Raw genomic sequence first — 22,745 nt, 5'->3', positions numbered from 1 at the left:
TAGAAATAATTAATAATTAATTGTTTTATAGTAAAAATTAAGTCACAAAATTAAGTTGACAATTATCTGATTTTATCTGCTTTATTCAATTTACTCATCCAGTAATAACAATCTTATGATGATTAACATAATAGTAAAAAATACATTAAGATGAAGAGAAAGTGAAACAATATTATTTGATAAAACAGACTTAACATGTTAAAATACTTAAAAATATAAGATATAAAATATAATTCCGCTCCAGATCTCAGTAGGCTTTTCTAGGCTGTTACAGTTACTATCAGTCTAATCTGTGCATACTATTAACAGTACAATAATCAATAAACATCACTTATGTACAATGATAACATTACAAATCTCAGTTACTGTCCAAACACTTACTGAACTTATTAGTTTAGAATTTTAGTACAAAATTTTCAGTTTCAAAATTATCAACCAATTTATGAAATTGAGTGGAATACAGATAAAGAAGCTCATATAAAAAAAGTAAATGCAGTTTAGCCCAACCATTCCAGTATATAAAGTATAAAGTACTAATATAAGCTAATACACTGTAAATGTTGGAAAGCTGATGATGAGCCAGAAGACACTTCACACCTGGTTTCAGTCTGTGGGAAAAAACAGGGTTATTTTAATGAGATCTATGTGAATATTCTGTAGAAATCACACTAATAAACACTAAATCTAACCTTCATATCTGATGCAGATGAAGTTGAGTGTCTGGTTCTCAGGCAGGCTGACCCACTGCTGATCTCCTCTAGCCTGCACCGCTCCGGTTCTCTCTACAGGACTGCAGTCTTCACCTTCTGTCCCGTTACCTGGAGCCCAGTTCTGATAGCAGACGGTAAACCCACTCGTCCAGAACCAGAATCCCTGAGTGCAGGTGTGACGCAGACCCAGCCACACATGATCAGTGGAGGCTTTCTGAGCCACATCCTTCACCCAGAGCTGGATCTCCTCAGAGTGAACTGAGACCAGGTCCACATGATTCTCTCTGCAGTATCTCAGAGCTTCTTTCCAGCTCAGCTTCTGCTGGATCAAGACCAGTTTATCTGGAGAAAAAAGGCAAAGGAGTAAATGCATACTGAAAATACTCTAGAATATTAAACAACATTAACATAAAATATTACACAATAGGTTCTTCTCACCCTCATGGCAGATGAATTGATATGGTGTATCACAGTCTTTATCATTCCAGTGACCCTGTTCAGTCATTATCATGGTAGTACAGTGCTGAATTCCATTGTTATTATCTGGTTGGTTAGAATCCCAGTATCGGAATGAGGAGCTGCTCTGATCCGACCAATTCCAGGAGTCGTTAAACAGGCCGATCCAATTCCTGTCATCAGTTTTTAACACACTCCAGATCTGTTGGTTCTCTGTCGGGTTCCTCACACTGGGCAGATCTGTGTGATGTTCTCTGCAGTAGCTCTGAGCTTCACGCCAGGTCTTTGTCTCATTAATGAAAATGTACCTCTCAGTGTTTGTCTTCTTTTCTGAAAGACAAAATCAGTTAAAACTGCACTTTTAAAACTTATAAAGAAACACAGTTCAAGAATATCAAAGATTAAATAGAAACAACCAATCAGGTTTTAGTATTATTCAAACTCACTGAATAATGTGATCATGCCTTTAATTAATCTGTATTTAAAGTAGAAATTCGTACCATCAAAACACACAAAGCGATAATTATCTTCACATTTGACATCAAACCATGTTCCGCTTTGTTTAAACATTGCAACACAGAACTCTTTCCCTCCAGCATTATTTGGTTCTATACTGTGCCAGTTCCGGTATGAATCTCCTACATTTTCGAAATTTCCACCTCCCAGAGACCACCCCCATTTCCCAGTGTTCCCTCTGTTCAGACCAATCCAGACAGATTTGCCATCTTTATTTTTCAGAGTCTCGTTCAGCTTCTTCATCTCGTCCATGTTGTTGATGGTGGCCAGATCAGTGTAGGTCTGTCTGCAGTAGCTCTGAGCTTTAGTCCAGGTTTTACTCTGATCCACAAAGTGATACCGATGAGGAACGTATGGAGATACACCACACATAGCTGTGAAGAACAGGAAAAAGTGTAGTAACACTTTATATTAAGAACTGTCTAAATAACATTAATAACCATTACAAATACATTAAAAATGCTTACATAATGTTAGTTAAATATGTAACAACTGCATTAATTAATGCTAATTTCAAAGGGAATGTAGATCTACCAACATTAAAAGTAAAGCATTTGTTAACATGAACAACACATGAGATACTACATAAATAATGGTAACTGATGTTAGGTAAACAGGTAAACACTACATTAGTTAATAATCTCATGTACTACAGTTATGCATACTGATTGAAAAAGCATTGTTATTTATTTATGATGAACTAAATAGTAGTTATAAACTGAATTGGCTGTGATAACACTTGTTTAGTCATTTTATATATATATTTCAGTAATCAGTAATGTTCAAATTATTTTGCTAAGAAAACTTATTATTTTAAAGTAATTTTCCCTAAAATGGACAGTTATAGCTGGTAAAACACTAGTAATTCATGTATTCTAATTTACAATATATTTTCCGTTGTGAAATTTAGTACTAAATGATGTACACTGACCTGAGAACAGCAAGAAGACTGAGATCCATTTCTGGTCCATATCATGAATAAAATATTTAATAAAATTTGTTAACGTAGATCAAATCAGATTTCTCTCCTGATGTGTCAACGTTGTTCTTCACATCCTGTTCTGAAGTATACAGTATCTCACCTCTTTCTTTTAATTCTCTATAATATTGCTCCACCCCTCTACCTTTGCACGTAATTCTGTAGAGATAGCATCTCTGATTTGATTAGCGTTCGTCAGAGCTAGGTCAGCAACAGTTCTATTGATTGTATTTGGGCAGCCCCCCTGAGGAGGAAATGTGTTTACAAAACAAATAAGCAGCAGGATTCAGTGTTACCATTCAGTTCTGGGTTGATGATCAAACACTGTTAACCCCTAAGAGGAAAACTGTTGCCTTAAAAAATGAGTAATGGAATCTTTCAAAATACTTCCTGTCGGTGGCGCGAGCGGTCGCAGTGGCCACTCCAGGAGCAAAACACGGTGCTTTTTTGCTTGTTTTTTTGTAAATAATCCAATCTGAACTTGCAATCATGCAAGAGTTTGCTATGAGAACAACTGGCACCCACATTTACAATTGACAGACCCTCTTTAACTCTGAAAAATACGAGCGGAGCTACGCGCTAGGCCTGCTAAGATCCACGCCGTTTCCTGAGCCTGCCAGCTGGAAGAGGTTCCTTCTACGCTAGATTTGAAGCACAGAACTACACGACAACAAGGAAGACCACACCTCCTCCAAACGACCAGGTACTGTGCCTGTCCTCAGCTGATGTGCGGAGAACTCTACTCAGAGTCAACCCACAGAAAGCCCCAGGACCAGACAGCACACCTGTCAGAGTGCTCGGAGAATGTGCAGACCAACTCACGGATGTTCTCACGGACATTTTCAACATTTCTCTGAGCACTGCGGTCGTGCCAACATGCTTCAAGACGACCACCATCGTCCCTGTGCCAAAGAAGTCTCGAGTGTCCTGCCTCAATGACTAACGTCCCATTGCACTTACTCCCATCATCATGAAGTGCTTTGAGAAGCTGGTCATGAGGCACATCAAAAACCAGCTGGCTGTCACCCATCTGGACAACAAATACTGCTGTGTTTGAATGCTGTTCATTGACTTCAGTTCAACATTCAACACCTTCATCCCTCAGCACCTGATCGGAAAACTGAGCTTGCAGGGCCTGAACTCCTCCCTCTGTAACTGGGTTTTGGACTTCCTGACTGAAACAACACCTCCAGCACCACCATACTGAGCACCGGCGCCCCCCAGGGCTGTGTGCTCAGTCCACTGCTGTTCACTCTGCTGACTCATGACTGTACTGCCAAGTACAGCTCAAACCACATCATCAAGTTGGCTGATGACACAACTGTAGTTGGCCTCATCAGCAAGAACGACGAGTCAGCATACAGAGAGGAGGTGCAGTGGCTGACGGACTGGTGCAGAACCAACAACCTATCTCTAAACGTGGATAAAACCAAAGAGAAGGTTGTTGACTTCAGGAGAGCTCCAGGTGTCCACCACCAGCTGAACATCAACGGCTCTACTGTGGAAATTGTGAAGAAAACCAAGTTCACATTGGAGAGAATCTCACCTGGTCCCTCAACGCCAGCTCCATAACCAAGAAAGCCCAGCAGCAACTCTACTTCCTGCAGAGATTGAGGAAAGCACATCTCCCACCTCCCATCCTCACCATGTTCTACAGAGGGACTGTAGAAAGCATCCTAAGCACCTGCATCACCGTCTGGTTTGGGAACTGCAACAATTCAGACTGCAAGGCCCTACAGCAGATAGTGAGAACAGCTGAGAAGATCATCGGTGTCTCCTTTCCCTCAGTCTTCGAGATCTACACCACACGCTGCATCCGCAAAGCCACCAGCATTGTGGACGACCCCACCCATTTGTCACACAGACTCTTTGCTCTGATGCCATCCGGCAGAAGATACAGGAGCATCCGAGCCTCCACTACTAGACTCTGCAACAGCTTCATCCACCAGGCAGTCAGACTCCTCAACATACAGAGATAGAGCTGACCCCCCCCACCCACCACTCACCCAACACACTCACACAAAACTAAACTGTACACCCCCACCCTTTACACACAAAAAGACTGTACATCAACCACACACACAGATGCCCACTCAGCACACAGAGACTGAAATGTCTTTATTTCTATCAGCAATATTTGCTGCTACTCTCAAAACCTATAAACTCTCTACCTCAGTAACTGCTGTGATTATATATGTTCTATTTGTTACACATCTCTGCACCTTATCCTCACTACACACATTATTATACCATATAGGTACTGCACTGTCCTGTCTTTTAAATTGTCTCGTTTTTTTTTATTTATTGTATTTATTGTTATTTAGAGTTATAGTTTTATGTTGCACTGTCGTCACTCTTGCACTTTATGTTGTCTATTGCTTGTTGTTCCATGTTGCACTGTGGTTCCGGAGGAACGTAATTTCATTACACTGTGTACCTGTACTCAGTTGTACTGACAATAAAAGCCTATTGACTTGACTTGACTTGAAAATGAACATAATTAAGGTGCATGGACGTTGTCTTTTACTCACTGGAAAAATATACAGAAGTAAAGTGTTTTGAACAAAAGTTGATTAGTTGATTCCAGCTTGCCTGTTCACACCAACAATTCTAGATAGAGACTGCCATTTATTATCTTTACCACTGTGTGATAATAGTTGTTTTCATTGAGAGTGACGAAAAAGACAGACGGTGAACTGATTTTTATTAAATTTATTTAAATAACTTATCCAGTATGAGCAGTGACATGATGATTAACATAAGTGTACAAAATACATTTATATGAAGTGAACAGAAAGTACGTAAAAAAAAAATTAATAAGCTTCAAGTTTTAGTCTCAGAGCTCTGCTCTAGATTTGGGCAGGCTTTTCACTCTCCAAATTCTCATAAATGTATTTGCTTTTTTAACTTCACAGTTAAGTAAGTGATGAAAGTCATTGGAAAGAGGTAAAAAAGCAGAGATATGAAACAAGGAAATGCATTTTACCTTAACAGTTACAGCACATACAGTATAAAGCACTACTTTAAGCTAATATACAGAGAATGTGGTAAAGTTGTTGAGCTGCTGATTCTGGGCAACAAATTCAAAACAAATTCTTCACACCTGGTTTCAATTTGTGAAAAATAATCTATAATTAAGATTTTATGTCATGTCTATATGCACGTTTAGTACAAAGCACACATACACACTACCTAATCTTCATATCTGATGCAGATGAAGTTGAGAGTCTGGTTCTTAGGCAGGCTGACCCACTTCTGATCTCTTCTAGCCTGCACCGCTCCAGTACCAGCTTCAGCAGCACCCACTGCCTCTGCTCCAGTGCCAGCTTCAGCAGCACCCACCTCTTCTGCTCCAGTACCAGCTTCAGCGGCACCCACCTCTTCTGCTCCAGTACCAGCTTCAGCGGCAGCTACCTCTTCTGCTCCAGTACCAGCTTCAGCGACAGCTAACTCTTCTGCTCCAGTACCAGCTTCAGCAGCACCCACTGCCTCTGTTCCAGTGCCAGCTTCAGCAGCACCCACCTCTTCTGCTCCAGTACCAGCTTCAGCGGCACCCACCTTTTATTCTCCAGTACCAGCTTCAGCGGCAGCTACCTCTTCTGCTCCAGTACCAGCTTCAGCGGCACCCACTGCCTCTGCTCCAGTACCAGCTTCAGCGGCAGCTACCTCTTCTGCTCCAGTACCAGCTTCAGCGGCACCCACTGCCTCTGCTCCAGTACCAGCTTCAGCAGCACCCACCTCTTCTTCTCCAGTACCAGCTTCAGCGGCACCCAGGTCTTTTTCTCCAGTATCAGCTTCAGCGGCACCCACCTCTTCTGCCCCAGTACCAACTTCAGCGGCACCCACCTCTTCTGCTCCAGTGCTAGCTTTGTTGGCACCCACTGCCTCAGCTCCAGTGCCTGCGGCGCCCCACCACCTCTGTTCCAGTACCAACTTCAACAGCTACACTGCCCGAGCCATCCGCTGCCTTAGCTCCAGTGCCAGCAAAGCCTGTCATTGCAGCTTCAGTGCCAGCTGCACACGGCACCACACCTGTTCTTGTGCCAGCAGTGCCTGCTGCCAACTCAGCTTCAGTGCCAGTGGCACCCGCCTCCACTACAGATCCAGTTCCAGCAGAGCCCACCGCCTCTGTTCCTGTGGCAGCAAGAGCTGCTGTCACTGCTGTACCTTTGCAAGTGGCCTCTGCCACCTCCACATCTCCAGTGCCAGTGGAGCACGCCTACGTCACAGCTCCAGTGCCAGTGGAGCACGCCTACGTCACAGCTCCAGTGCCAGTGGCACTTCTGTTCCTGTGACAGTGGCATCCGCCACCTCCACATCTCCTGTGCCAGCAGCGTACACTGCTGCGTCTGTTTACATGTGAAGTCAGCCACCACCTCTTGAAGTGGTTGTGAAGTCGCCCTCCCCCCCCCATTTGTAGTGATGTATGGATTATAAGGCAGTATATTAATACAGACTCAGTGGCAGGATGACAGGACTATTACTGTTACTATCCATCTAATCTGTGCAGATTGTAAAGCTCTATATACTTGAACCCTGCTACCCCTATCAGCAGAAAATCAATGAACATCAACTGAGTTACTGTCCTAATATTGAGCTTTTGCTTTTGCTTTTTTTTTTACTTTTTTTCAGTTTAATAATTTATGCAAGTATTTGACATACAGATAAACAAGCAAATCTAAGAAAAACTTAAAGCCACAACAGTTACAGTATATACAGTATAAACCATTAATATAAACTGAATGGATGTGATGTGTCACAGTTTAATTTTGTCACCCTTGATTGGTTTCATAGAAAACAATAATGGATTCTTTTATAGTAAAAATAAATTCTGACAATTATCTGATTTTATCTGCTTTATTCAAATAAAGAATACAGTAATAACAGTTTTAGAATGATTAAAATAATATTAGAAAATACATTAAGATGAAGATGAAAAGAAATAAAAAACATATTCTTTGATATAACAGATTTAACGTATTTAGAAATTTTAGATATGAAAATAAAATTGGTCTGGAGAGTTCCGCTCTAGATATCAGCATGCTTTTTTTAGGCTGTTACAGTTACGATCAGTCTAATCTGTGCATACTATCAGCAGTAAAATGATCAATAAACATCACTTATGCACAATGACAACATTACAAAACTGAATTTATTACTTCTGAATTTTAGTAACTGATAAAGAGATAACAGATAAAGAGGCTCAAATATGAAAAAGTAAATGCAGTTTAGCTCAATGGTTCTAGAATATAAGATATAAACCACTAATATAAGCTAATATAGAGTAAATGTTGGAAAGCTGATGATGAACCAGAAGACACTTCACACCTGGTTTCAGTCTGTGGAAAAAAACAGGGTTATTTTAATGAGATCTATGTGAATATTCTGTAGAAATCACACTAATAAACACTAAATCTAACCTTCATATCTGATGCAGATGAAGTTGAGAGTCTGGTTCTCAGGCAGGCTGACCCACTGCTGATCTCCTCTAGCCTGCACCGCTCCGGTTCTCTCTACAGGACTGCAGTCTTCACCTTCTGCACCGTTACCTGGAGCCCAGTTATCATAGCAGAAAGACTCTCCACCCACCCAGAACCAGAAGCTGAGGGTGCAGGTGTGACGCAGACCCAGCCACACATGATCAGTGGAGGCATTCTGAGCCACATCCTCCACCCAGAGCTGGATCTCCTCAGAGTGAACTGAGACCAGGTCCACATGATTCTCTCTGCAGTATCTCAGAGCTCCTTTCCAGCTCAGCTTCTGCTGGATCAAGATCAGCTCATCTGGAGAAAAAAGAAAAACAGGCAAAACTGAACATTAAATATTATTGATATTATTATCAAAATTATTAAAGATATTGCAGTTTAAACCATGTAAAAAATAAATGTAATAAAAATACATTATTCCTTTATTGAATAAGTTAAGCATAACTTACTCTCATAGCAGATAAAAGGGAATGATGTGTTACAGTTTACATCATACCACTGAGACTGGTCCTTCACAGAGGCTGCAGCACATTTATCATCAGTATCTGGCTGGGTAGAGTTCCAGTAACGGAATGAAGATTTACTCTGGTCTGACCACTCCCAGGAGTCAATAAACAGGCCGATCCAAGCCCTCTCATCGTGACAATGAGCTTTTACCAAATTCCAAACCTGCTCATTCTCTGTCTCGTTCCTTACACTGGGCAGGTCTGTGTGATGTTCTCTGCAGTAGCTCTGAGCTTCACGCCAGGTCTTTGACTCATTAATGAATATGTATCTCTCAGTTCCTGTCTTCTTCTCTGAAAGACAAAATCAGATAAAACTGCACTTTTAAAACTAACAAAGAAACACAGCTCAATAATATCAAAGAATGAATATGAACAACCAATCAGGTTTTAGTATTATTCTTCATTAGTCTGTATCTAGTAGGAGATCTTACCGTCAAAACACACAAAACGATAATTATCTCCACAGTTGACATCAAGCCACTGTCCGCTTTTTTTATACATCCCAACACAGAACTCATTCCCTCCATCATTATTTGGTTCTTTACTGTCCCAGTTCCGGTACGAATCTCCGACACTGTAGAAATTTCCACCTCCCAGAGACCACCCCCATTTCCCGATGTTCCCTTTTTCCAGACCAATCCAGACATATTCGCCATCTTTATTTATCAGAGTGTCGTTCAGCTTCTTCATCTCGTCCATGTTGTTGATGGTGGCCAGATCAGTGTAGTTCTGTCTGCAGTAGCTCTGAGCTTCAGTCCAGTTTTTACTCTCATTCACAAAATGATACCGATGAGGAACGTATGGAGATACACCACACACAGCTGTGAAGATCAGGAGAAAGTGTGGTAACATTTTACATTAAGAATTGACTAAATAACATTAATAACCATTACAAATACATTAACAATGCTTACATAATGTTAGTTAAACATGTAACAACTGCATTATTTAATGCTATGTAGATCAACCAACATTAAAAGTAAAGCATTTGTTAACATGAACAACACATGAGATAAATAATAATAAATAATAGTAACTGATGTTAGGTAAACAAGTAAAAACTACATTAGTTAATATTCTCATGTACTACAGTTATGCATACTGATTTAAAAAAAAAAAAGTTAATTATTTATAATAAACTTAATTGGGTGTGATAAAACTTATCCGGTATTTTTTTATATAGTTACAGTAATTAGTAATTTCATATTATTTTAATAAGAAAACCTACTATTTTAAAGTAATTTTCCTTAAAATGGACAGTTAAAGCTGGTAAAACACCAGTAATTCATGTATTCCAATGTATATATAATTTTATGGAAATACTGTAAATGTTTACTGGGAAAAAATAGTAAAGAAAGGACTTTTAATTTTTCAATTCATTTCACCAAGCGATTAATCCTGCTTAAAACAGCACATTGTTGTTGCTGTACGATTAAAAACTGTCATTGGATTCTCTTCTCTTTAGCTGGTGATGCTGAGAGGGGTTTAAAGGAAACACAATGTCCAAATCTAAAGCAAATCTAAAGCAGAGTCAGGCTAGTTTTTTTTGTGGAATCATTTTATTATGTAATATTGTGTTAAATTAGTCTAATTATTGTTTAAAGATGAGGTGAACAGAATATTTTGCATAAAAAGAGAAAAACATGATTTGAAAAGTATGTTTTTAAACTATTGTTTTTAAAGTATTGTGTTAAATGTTTGATAAATTGTCAAATTGTCAAAAATAAAGTCTATACTGTGGTGAGTCACATTTAATTCTTGTTTTTTTTTTCTGTAGTAAACTTCCAGTGCACAAAAATCATGACTGAAACTCGTAACAAGATGAGTGTCTGCAGATACATGTGCTTAGGAAAGTTAACAAAAAGTTAAAAATGTATTATCTGGTGTGTAATTTAGTACTAAATGATGTTCACTGACCTGAGAACAGCAGAAAGACTGAGATCCACTTCTGATCCATTTCTGGAATCTAGATGTTCAGATCCGATTTCTTCGTCCTGATGTGTCTCTGTCGTTCTTCACCTCCTGTTGTGATCTGTACAGTATCTCTCCTCTTTCTTTATTATTCTCTCTAATATCGCTCCTCCTCTCTTGAACGCAGTCATATGAAGATAGCATCTCTGATTTGCTTTAATCTGCCCTACAACAGTTTCACTGACGGTATTTGGGAAGTACCTGTAAAGAGGAAATGTAGCCCACTGCAGATGGATTTACAAAACAAATAATCAGCATGGCTTAAATGTCACCATTCAGTTCTGAGTTGTGGTTCATACACTGTTAACCCCTTACGCCCTGATAGTAAGTCTGGCGCTCCAGGAATCACTGCTGAGTCTTGTGGAGGTGTTGTGGGTCTAATTCAGTTAAACATTGGGAACCAAAGGGAGATTCCTACTTGATGAGAGTCATATGGGTGAGGGGATGGTTAGATGTCTTGGGTTTGTGTTAAATGTTGCTGATGGGATCAGAAAAATCTTAGAAAGTCTTAGAAATCTGTTAAAGCACTGTTTAGTTAGAAGTGTTCTGCTTTCCCCTACAGGGGGAAAGGAAGAGTTAGGAGAACCTTTTTTAGAAAGGAAAGATGCCAGCTGATTTTCCACAAGTAGGTAACTGAGGCCCAATCTCATTTCACCCCTTGGCCCTACCACTTACCCCTTGAACAGGTGGTATTTTTTGGTCGCTTGTTCCACCATCTTACCAGTGGTTCTCATACCCCTCAGTATGAAGTGTGCATCTGAAAAATCTCTGTATGTAGATCTTACAAGTCATATCCCTTCATCTAACCAACCCCTCCAGCCTAACAAGAATCCAGACACCCCTACCCCTTGGTTTGCACTCTCAAAACAGAGGTGTAGGGGTAAGAGGTAGGGCCAAGGGGTAAAATGGGATTGGGCCAAAGAATGGCAAATGGATGTTTAACCCTAAAGTAAAAATGAAGTACGGGACGTAGTGCATCGATCAAATACAGGCTTAGTGCCAGGGCCCAATGAAGTACCATATGCACCTTATTCACTCTGCGCCCATGTTGAAAGGAAAGTGAGGCTGGGGGGTACGTTCCTAAACCTGAAATTCCAAGGCAGTGAAGGAGCCAGCAGAATATCCACTAGTTCAAAAATGGGGAGAAAATTGGTGCAAGATACTCTGGCTGTTTTACTAAAAGACTTCAGTAACTGGATTAAGGGTTATGGGCACAATGTGGATGGTATCTAGGTAACCGCCTTTGTTTGCTGTGTTCTCGCACGTTAGCTTAGCTTGCTAACCAGTTATATACTAACTCTGCCCAGGCAAATAACATGGGCACAGCATCCTTCTTCAAATTTCACATTTCAACCAGTGTCTTAAAAAAACACTCTTGTATAAAATGTTCTGAACTTACTTTTGTGTCCACGTTAATCTGTAACATCAAATCAGACATGAAATTAATATTAACATGAGAGTTAAATTCAGCCAAATACATTCCAGCTAAACATGCAAGTGTACACTCTGTGTAAGACCAAGCTCCCCTACGATAGAATATTTACTAGCTAGCTAGCAGGTGACACTAAAAAGCTATGTCTTGACTTCTTGGTTTTGATGTTAAACTGAGAAAATAACGCACCACTTCAGGGTTAATTAAGTCATAGCCGAAGAACCAGGTTTAGCTAGATTGTTGTTTCTCTAATAACATTGGATGAAATTTATATGGCTTCCAACTTTTGAATTTTACATTTTAATTTGAGTAATTGTTGAGATATTGTTTAAATATTTTATTTTTGGGGATACAGGTAAACAAGCACACACAGAGAAAAAGTAAAGAGTAACATTAAACACAATATAATCGGGAGAGGGTGGTATTAAAAGGACGTTAGAATAGAAGGGGGTGAAAGGCATCAGGCACGCTCCTTTAAAGTTTCATAATACCACTAGCATGGAACATGACATTAGCATGTGGTTATTCGGTACAAGAATGAAAACACAGAGAATTAAGGGCCAGAGTTTGGTGAGCTGATGTATAGCAACATCTTAGCAACCACCGAGCAATACCTTAGCAGCCACCAAGCGACAAGATAGCAACCACCATGGGCACTACCAAGACCTCAGCAGAAACAACATTGCAACCAACATGGATAATAATACAACACCTTAGCAACCACCTAGCAACCGTTTAGCAACAGCTTAGCAAATAGCAACCAGTCACAAATTAACACCAGCAGAAATAGCAATCTAGTTATTGTTTCTGTTCTGTTTGGCCTAAGAAGGTGAGGGCGTCAGCAACATCTTTCCTGAACTGCTGGCCAAACCTCCACTGTATGGATTGAGCTGGAGGAGGACACACTGGAGCTGCCACTGGCCTCAACAGAGCTGCCACATGTAGCCACTAGCCACCTCTACGAATGCAAATTTGTAGAGATACCATCACTGACCTGATTTGACCTTACCAGGCCTACGGCTGTAGACGTTCCACTGAAGGTACAGAGGTCAATTGTGGCCTTACTGTGAAATGGCAACTAGTACAGTCCAACAAACCACCATCAAAATGTTTCCCAACCAGAAGCTCAGGGTGTTTAAAACTGACCAAAATCCAAAAGTCTCTGAGATCCTGCACCCATAAACACATTGATTGTAAGGCTCATCAGCCAGAACATGGATGATTACAAGTCAGGTCTTTCAGTTTGAGATCTGGAGCATGTTGGCTCTGTGGTTACAGCACTCAATTATTGATTATAGCATTTTTGGGGGGGTTTGATACCTGGGTTCGACAAGCTGCCAGTGTTGGATTACTGAGGAAGATTGTTAACCCTTGCTGTTCACTGGATTTTACACTCTAAGTGTGCCAGAGTGTAGTATTTACACTGTATTCAGTTACCAGTGTGAGTATTGTGGAGATGGAGTTCAACTATAACTTATCCTTAGCTGGACTCATAACCTAATTTCAACCTGTATCTAAAACTAGGATTAAACCACACCTCAACCTAACCCTAAACTTTACCCAATTATAATGTATAATTCCTATAATTTCATGTGTTTTTATCTAATAGTTCCTTTTAAGAAGCTCCATAGCAGAGAAAAGCAGCAGAAATGTATCTGTAGTGATGTTTTTTAATTTGTTTATTTACTTTTTTAGTAGACAGGTTGGACATATTAGACAAAAAAGCAACACATTTCAATCATGTTTCATAATTTGCAATAAAAAAATCTGAATTTAGAAACAGATCTATCCAAACTGCCTTTAAAAAACATAGTGCATTCAACAAGACTCAAACCCTCGCTCCCTTTTTCATACAGCAATAAAAAATGGTCCTAGAAAGATCCTGCAACATCAGCTCAACATTGTGTGTACATGATAATCTTCTTCCCTATTACACTGACTTGTACTTTCAAACATATGCAAAACAGGTGCAGTGGGTGTAGATACCTGATATGTCTCTGATGTTTCTGATAAAGTTATGCAAAACTTGTGCCGTAGGCCCTGAACCTGTAAGCTGTCATCTAATTCAAATGACTTCAGCCTCAGACGATGGGTGTGTGTGACGGGTTGGAGCTAACAGAGATTTGAGAGGAGATAAATGGATACAGGAACAAATGAGAAAAGAACAGTATAGAACAGTTATAATACATTAGTTCACTGATTACTAATAATTCACAAGAGGAAATGACACTATACCACTGTTTTTTTTCTCTTTTTTAGCACTGATTACCATGGTGGTGGTGTTAGTGTGTGTTGTGAAAAAAAAAATGGAAGAAGTAGTTTGGGAGGGGCACTGGGTGATGTATGGGTTTAGTGGTGGGGCAGGAGGGGGAGCTGATTGGACTGAGCAGTGTGCCTCTAATAGCATTGAGTCACAGATGGTTAGACATAACCAGGGTGTGGTATTAATGATTAACTGATTTGCATATTGTGCCTACCAAAATACACGGAAATATAATCCTTGCCTATAGCACATTGGTGGAAATGACCACAATAAAAACATTTTTTTTAAAGGTTAAAAAACATGTATAATATAAGATTTTATATGTTTCATTGCATCATAGGAGAACATTTTAGCTATTAATTACAAAAAAAGGTTAACTTACTGTCACTACTGTCCACCAACAGCATTGTGTGGGTGAGGTCCTGTGGACAGCATCTTGTGAAAAGCATCCTATGGGCGGTATCCTGTGGGAAGTGTCCTATGGGCGTTGTCTTTTGGGCAACATCGTGTGATCAGCGTCATATGGGCGGCATACTGTGGGAAGTGTCCTATGGGCAGCATGCTGTGGGAAGTATTCAATGGGCGGCATCCTGTGGGAAGTGTCCTATGGGCGCCATTCTGTGGGAAATGTCCTATGGGCGGCATCCTGTGGGAAGTGTCCTACGGGCAGCGTGCTGTGGGAAACGTTCTTTGGGCAACGTCCTGTAGGAAGCGTCCTATGGGCGGTACCAGTTGGAAGCTTCCTATGGGCAGTGACTGTGGGAAAAATTCTATAGGTGGCATCCTGGGGGAAGCATTTTCTGGGCAGCGTCCTGTGGGAAACATCCTCTAGGTGGCATCATGTGGGAAACGTTCTTTGGGTGACGTCCTGTGGGAAGCATCCTATGAGCAACATCTTGTGGGAAGCGTCCTATGTGTGGCATCCTGTGGGAAACATCCTATGGGAAATGTCCTATGGGAAGCGTCCTATGGATGACGTCCTGTGGGAAGTGTCCTATGGCTGACGTCCTGTGGGAAGAGTCCTATGGCTGACATCCTGTGGGAAGCGTCCTATGGCCGTCATCCTCTGGGAAGCATTCTATGGGTGACGTCCTGTGGGAAGTGTCCTATGGCCAGTGTCCTATGGGAAGCATCCTATGGATTGCTTCCTATGGGAAGCAGCTGTAGGTGGGAGTGTGTAATTGAGTGGAGGACAGTGAGTGAACACAGAGTTTAAAACTCCTGCAGCACTGTACCAGCACAACGCACACTTACACCTCATACACCACCACCAATCTATTCAGTGTTATTGACTCACAACCCAAATAACAGTTCATATGTGGTGGTCCTGATAGAAAAGTATTCAGAAAAATAGATATAGGACTACAGATTGTAATTATGGAACTACAAATTGCTCTGGTATTATCAGAGCTTAAAAAAGATATAGTGTATAGAAAAAAGTCATAATGTTATAATGTTATAACGCTTGATCAGTATATGTGCTTACTTGTTCATTTTTTAGATCTTTGTATAAAGTGTGAATGGAACTTTTTTATTTGTTATTAATTCACATACTGTATAGCTAAACAGATAAATGGAGCCAAACCCAGATTTTTTTTTTACATAGATTTTAATTAAAAATTATAATAAAGCAAATAAAAGTGGGTTGACATGTACTGTATGTTACAGGTATATGCAGAAACAGCCCATCATATAGATATAAACACCTATTCATGCAGTGAATAAACAGCAATAAAAAGCATAAAAAACAGAAGAAACAAAAGAATGTAGTTTAAGCTATACATTTTATATAAGCTATACAATTTATTATAGACTAAAGCATTAAACCATGTACACTTATTGACAAAAGAAATCATTGGACTGGAACAAGGAATGTTTGTTCACAGCGGGAACCGAAGAATACTAGGTTTTTCAGTGCAAACTGTGACTGCTTCTGTTCAGGGCCACTGTGTAGCACCCTCTGTTGATGGCATATAATGTGATGTTTTGGTGGTTAGACTAAATCTGCTGGAAATGTGGGCTGGTTCTTTTAGCAGAAAAGCGCTAAATGTGAGCTCTTTCTGTTATATCACCCAGGCTTATCGAAACACTCAGGGTTCCTCAGTGTAGTGCTTTGATGCATCCTTAGTGGAAATCTGGAAATCTAAGCTTACTGTAAATTAACAGAAGTGCTTTACTCACCCAAATAAAGTTTAAGAATCACAGTTTTTATCTTATCTAAGCATTACTTGACTTAGTTAGCCTACCCTTCACCAACACCACCACCATCCAGCTGCAAGTCCTGCTGTAAACATGTCGGAAAACATGGTGACACCCCTGTTCCTTACTAGTGTTGCAAAATGCAACCTATATTCTGGTGCGTTTTATAGTGAAAAACATACATAATGGGTTTAAAGGGACATTTAAAGAAATTGATTGGCTGGGACACCAGCTCCAGCAATCTACGAGTGTGCAGGTCTTCAGGCCCAGGTTCAACAACCCTGAGAAAATGGCAAAATGGGCGAATTTCTTGGTACACTATTTTTTTGGTCATTACTAGCTACACCGTGTAAATGTTGCGCAAAACAATTAAAGAGTATAGGAATGCAACTTTTGCAATCATGAGAATTACAACGATAGGAACTCTGGATAATGAATCCCTGATTCCAGAAAGAGAAGTACAAGAAGGCTGAACAACAAGGCCTGCATCAATCTTCTCCACCACAAACACTCACGACCTAACCTTCATATCTGATGCAGATGAAGTTGAGTGTCTGGTTCTCAGGCAGGCTGACCCACTGCTGATCTCCTCTAGCCTGCACCGCTCCGGTTCTCTCTACAGGACTGCAGTCTTCACCTTCTGCACCGTTACCTGGAGCCCAGTTATCATAGCAGATAAAGTCTCCACTTATCCAGAACCAGAGGCTGAGGGCGCAGGTGTGACGCAGACCCAGCCACACATGATTAGTGGAGGCTTTCTGAGCCACATCCTTCACCCAGAGCTGGATCTCCTCAGAGTGAACTGAGACCAGGTCCACATGATTCTCTCTGCAGTATCTCAGAGCTTCTCTCCAGCTCAGCTTCTGCTGGATCAAGATCAGCTTATCTGGAGGAAGGGAGAATAAAACTGATTTAGGACACCATTTGGGTTCTTTGCATAAAGTATTCAATGCTAGATTGTGAAATTTTATGTCCTTTCATACTCAGCAAATCAGACATCCTTACAACCAAGCTGAGATTTTTACAATTTTACATTTCTTACATTCATTCTTTTATTTACATTTAGATATCCACTATTGTCATGCTGAAGCAGGGAGAGGACACGGAGAGCAGACGCAAATGCAAGTATTTACTGACAATATAAACAAGAAAACAAACAAAGAACCAGAAATAAAGAGAAATAAACCAAAACCTGGAAACAATGAAAAGACTGAATAGAAACTAAGAAAATTAACAACCTAACAGATGTAAACACGTACAAGAACGGACACAGACATTAGGACAAATGGACTATTAATACACATGGACGAAGCAGGAAACAAAGAACACCTGGGGACAGGTAATGGGGGGGGCTACAGAGTGCACGTGGAGGGAAGGAAAACGACAGGGAACAGGGCAAGGATATGACAACTATAAAAACTTGTGTCTTAAGAAGAACAAGTTCAATGAATCGTAGTTAATAACACACTATTGTTGTGATTGATCAGATTAAATTTTTTAATCTGTAATCACCAGAAATTTTGCATTATTTTGACCATAATGAATCATTTAAATGTAACTCACCCTCATGGCAGATAAATGGAAACTGGACGTCACAATTTATATCATGCCACAGACCCGATTGTTTTAAAGACACGCCGGTACAGTTCTCACCTCCACCAGCTACTTGCTGATTATTATTTGCCTGGGTAGAATTCCAGTACCGGAATGAGGAGTTACTCTGATCAGACCACTCCCAGATATCGTAAAACAGGCCAATCCAGAAACTACCACTGCTGTTTTCTGCCACTTCACAGATCTGCTTGTTCTCTGTCAGGTTCCTCACACTGGCCAGGTCTGTGTAGCTCTGTCTGCAGTAGCTCTGAGCTTCACGCCAGGTCTTACTGTCATTAATGAATATATAATTTCCTGGGCCTATTTTATCCACTGAAAAACATTTAGACAAATTAACAATTCAGTGAGTTTTTGCCCAAAATACAACAAAAGCTCAGGTGATAATGACCTATATTACATTGATTAAAATAGATGTTAATGTAACCCTGTTATAGTAAACCCTGTAACACTGAACCTTTTACATTCAACCCCGTCACACTCAACCTGGACACAGTTCTATCACATTCAACCCTGTCATATTTAACCCCATCGCATTCAATCACAACAAACTCAACCCCGTCACATTCAATCATGACACATTAAACCCTGTCACACTCAACTATCACTTTTAACCATATTGCATTCAATCCCATCACGTATAACCCCATCAAACTCAACCCTGTCACACTCAACCCCATCATATTCAAACCTGTTGAATTAAACCCAACATCACACTCAACATCATCACATTCAACCACAACAAACTCAACCCTGTCACACTCAACCATGTTACATTAAACCACATCACACTCAACCTCATCACATTTAACTTGCACACACTCAACCCCATAACATTTAACCTGCACACACTCAGTCCCTTCACACTCAATCCCATCACATTTAACCCTGTCACATTCAACCAAATTATTATTCAGCTACGACAAACTCAAAATCCTAACACTCAACCCTGTTACATTTAACCATGGCACATTCAACCCTGTTACATTCAGCCCAGACACACTCAACCCCATCATACTCAACCCCGTCTCATTCAACCCTGTCACAATTAACCCTGTCACATTCAACCCCGTCACATTCAACCCTGTTACATTCAGCCCAGACACACTCAACCCCTTCACATTTAACCCCGTCACATTCAACTCTGTCACACTCAATCGCATCACACTCAACCCCGTCACATTCAACCCCGTCACTCTCAACCTTATTACAATCAACTCAGTTACATTTAACCCCATCACATTCAACCCCCTCACACTCAACCCCATCACATTCAACCCTGTCACACTCAACCCCTTCACATTCAATCCTGTTACATTCAGCCCAGACACACTCCATCCCATCACACTCAATCCTGTCACATTTAACCCCATCACCCTCAACCCCGTCACATTCAACCCCTTCACACTGAACCCCCGTCACACTGAACCCTGCCTCATTTTACCCTGTCTCATTCAACCCCGGTACACTCAACCTGGAAACATATTTAACTCCCACATTACCTACAGTCTGTTTGTTACTTACCATAACACACAAAAGAAGAGAATGTCGTCATACAGTCATAAGTAATGCAGGACCCATCACTTTTATTCATCGCAACACAATCCTTTCCAGGACTGCTTACTAGTGCAGCGCTGGAGGTTCCAAGCATGCATCCTGAACCGTAGAAACTTTCATCTGCCAGAGACCACTGCCATCTCCCAGTGCCTCTCCTCTTCAGGCCTATATGAGGGTAGATGGCCAATTTTCTCAGATTTTTCAGAGTGTCGTTCAGCTTCTTCATCTCGTCCATGTTGTTGATGGTGGCCAGATCAGTGTAGGTCTTTCTGCAGTAGCTCTGAGCTTCAGTCCAGGTTTTATTCTGATTCACAAAGTGATACCGATGAGGAACGTATGGAGATACACCACACACAGCTGTGAAGATCAGGAGAAATAGCGTCAACATTAGTATATTGTGCACAAGATCAACCACATTTCCATCAAATTTTCACTAAAATTGTCCACCCATTCGTGCAGCTTCCCTGATTTATTTACTTAATGTTGCATTATTCAGTATGTTTTAAGGTTGATAATGGAGAAATAACCTATTCAGCTGTATATCCCCTATCACTAGTCATACCACAACACCAGGAGAGTCAAGACCAGCACACACCTCCTCCGTTAAATGTAAAGTCAGACTCCGCCTCTTTTTTTTAACTGCATTGCCGAGTGGCATCACAGCGCTAACGCTCGGAGGAAAGCGCAGCGACTCAGTTCTGATACATCAGCTCACAGATGCAGCCTTGTGCTGATCCACATCACCTTAGGAGTGATGAGGGGAAAGAGCGCCGTCTACTGTACCCACCCAGAGAGAGCAAGGCCAACTGTGCACTCTCTGGGCTCCGGCAGCTGATGGCAAGCTGCATAACTAGGATTCGAACCAGCAACCATAGTGGCAGCACATTAGATCGCTAGACCACTCTGAGCCAACAGACAAACCAAAAGACTAATAAATGTGGGTCTAGTGGGGCAGGTTGTAGTCATGGTGGGGATGGGCTTTAAAAAGGATAGTAAAACATCATCTGTTTACTGTACTATGCTTCTGCAACTGTTATATATACAGCATTTTTATTAAAAACATGATTACAAAAGAACAAATAATCACTATTTACCTGAGAGGAGGAACATAACAGAAATACAATTCGGATCCATTTTCTGAAAAAGAAAAGTAAGATTTAAATCTTTGTAGACTGGGGGAACATCACTTCACTAAATAACTTCTAATATTATTAAAATGTTTAATAATATTGATATTGAAATATGGTTAAAACTTTATTTGAAATATCTACATAGGAGCTTTATAACACATTCAAAAGCATTGCGTAATATATTTATTTTGAAATGCCTGAACATATATGAATAGCTTATGCCCGTACTCTCAAAATAACATATGATGTTTAATGAAATAAAAATAAGATAAAAAAGTGTTAAACAATAAAGCATCCTTTTAGCTTAGGGGCATTACATTTCTATATAAAGCTGAAAAACACTGCTGACAGGGACCAGAACCTCATAAAGTGTCATTTAAGGGAGAATGATGTATGTATAAATGTATGTATATAGTTCTAAATATATGTACATACATTTAAATAACAAATATAAAATACATAATACATGTTCTATTTATACATTGTCAGCACTGCATGATTCCGTAAAACGTCTTATCATGTCATGTTGCAAGTCTATTCATAAATATTTAATTACCACTTTATAAATACACTATGCAATGCTTATGAATGTGTTATGTAGCCCCTATGTAGATCGCTTTCAAATTAAGTGCTAACAATACCAAATGTTTTAGGTCTGCAGACATAAAAACGTGTTTAAACCACAGTGCCCACAACATGCCCTGTCTGTGTCAAACAACATGCCCTGTCTGTGTCAAACAACATGCCCTGTCTGTGTCAAAAGTTTGGACACACCTTAAATTCAGTGTTTTCTCATTGTAGATTAATACTAAAGTCATCCAAACTATAAAGAAACACATATTGAATTGTGTATTAAACAAAAAAGTGTTAAACTGATTAGAATATGTTTTATAGTTTACATTTTTCAAAGTAGCATCTCTTGCTTAGAGAACAGTTTTGCACACTTGGCTGGATTTTCTCAGTCAGCTTCATGAGGTAGAGTCACCTGTAATTCAGGCTTTCAGTTAACAGCTGTGCTGAACTCATCAAGAGTTAATGTCTCTTAATAAAGTTGTAAAGTTGTAAAGAGATAGAGTTACATGTATACAGTGAATAGCCATAGGCCTCCTTGAATAAATCAATCTGAAACATTTCAAGAACTTTCAAAAAGTATTCTTAAGTGCAGTTGCCGCAAAGACCATCGAAGATGCTATAATGATGGAACTGGCACTCATCAGGACCACCCCAACAGAGGGGAAGCAACAGTTTCCTCTGTTGTACTGGATTCAAATTCATCAAATTCAGTTACCAGTCCCAGAAACCGCAAGTTAACAGCTCCCCAGATAAGAGCATCCACATTTTCGACTAATAATACACATAAAAATCCTTAGATTTTTTTTTGGTAAAATACTTTATTCTACTTTATTCCAAAATTAAAGGTCTAATATTTAATTAAAGTTTACTTCTAATCATTGAGAACCATGAGGTCCATATCCTGGAAAAGCTTCATACTGTGGTGGCAGCAACTTTATAGGAGAGAGATAAAACTTTAACTTTTAATGGAAATCAATGTAAAAAAATGTTTAGGTAATTCTGGAGAATTGCTATTGGTCCACTTATCAAGAAATTGTAAAAGGGACAGTGTACAAATAAAAAAATGAAACCTAAAAAGTTTGGGAAAATGGGAAAAAAAGAATAAAAGGGAATTTAAGAAAAAGTGAAGCACATTTCTGAGAGTCCTGTATAATAAAAAAATATATAAAAAAATCTTTTCTGCACTAAATTGTAATAATAAATGAGTAAATGCAGATCCTACCTGAGAGTATGTCGTTCGTTTTCCTCTCTCTTCGTCTGCTCCTGTTGGTTTCTCCTCCTCTGTTCTGTCTCTTCTGTTCCTGTATCTCTCTATCCTCTCTCCATATATCTACATCTCTGTACTTTCCATCCCCT

At 40.0% G+C, this 22,745-nt stretch overlaps 2 protein-coding genes across 2 annotated transcripts in view; both read right to left on the bottom strand.

Annotated features, from left to right (window-relative positions):
- LOC103037236 (C-type mannose receptor 2-like) overlaps nt 1–20,821 on the bottom strand; it is a 74,224-nt gene extending 53,403 nt beyond the window's left edge. The window contains exons 1-4 of the mRNA XM_049470052.1: nt 20,781–20,821; nt 19,654–20,043; nt 18,082–18,444; nt 17,042–17,404 (exon numbers count right to left, since the gene is read on the bottom strand). Of these exons, the coding sequence (XP_049326009.1) occupies nt 17,042–17,404; nt 18,082–18,444; nt 19,654–20,043; nt 20,781–20,820 (1,156 nt within the window). The 5' untranslated portion in view covers nt 20,821. The remainder of the gene's footprint in view (nt 1–17,041; nt 17,405–18,081; nt 18,445–19,653; nt 20,044–20,780) is intronic.
- Nucleotides 559–10,724, bottom strand: LOC125785900 (macrophage mannose receptor 1-like). The gene is made up of 4 exons (XM_049470109.1): nt 10,571–10,724; nt 9,085–9,474; nt 8,082–8,444; nt 559–608 (listed from the first exon to the last, which is right to left on the bottom strand). The coding sequence occupies exons 1-4, from the start codon at nt 10,608–10,610 to the stop codon at nt 604–606; spliced, it is 798 nt and encodes a 265-aa protein (XP_049326066.1). The 5' UTR covers nt 10,611–10,724; the 3' UTR covers nt 559–603.
- Nucleotides 20,822–22,745: the final 1,924 nt, after the last annotated feature.

The sequence above is a fragment of the Astyanax mexicanus genome, chromosome 21 (genome assembly GCF_023375975.1).
Source record: "Astyanax mexicanus isolate ESR-SI-001 chromosome 21, AstMex3_surface, whole genome shotgun sequence".
NCBI classification, from domain to species: domain Eukaryota; kingdom Metazoa; phylum Chordata; class Actinopteri; order Characiformes; family Acestrorhamphidae; genus Astyanax; species Astyanax mexicanus.
Note: the sequence above shows the minus strand (reverse complement) of the source record. Positions and strands in the feature narration are given on the sequence as shown.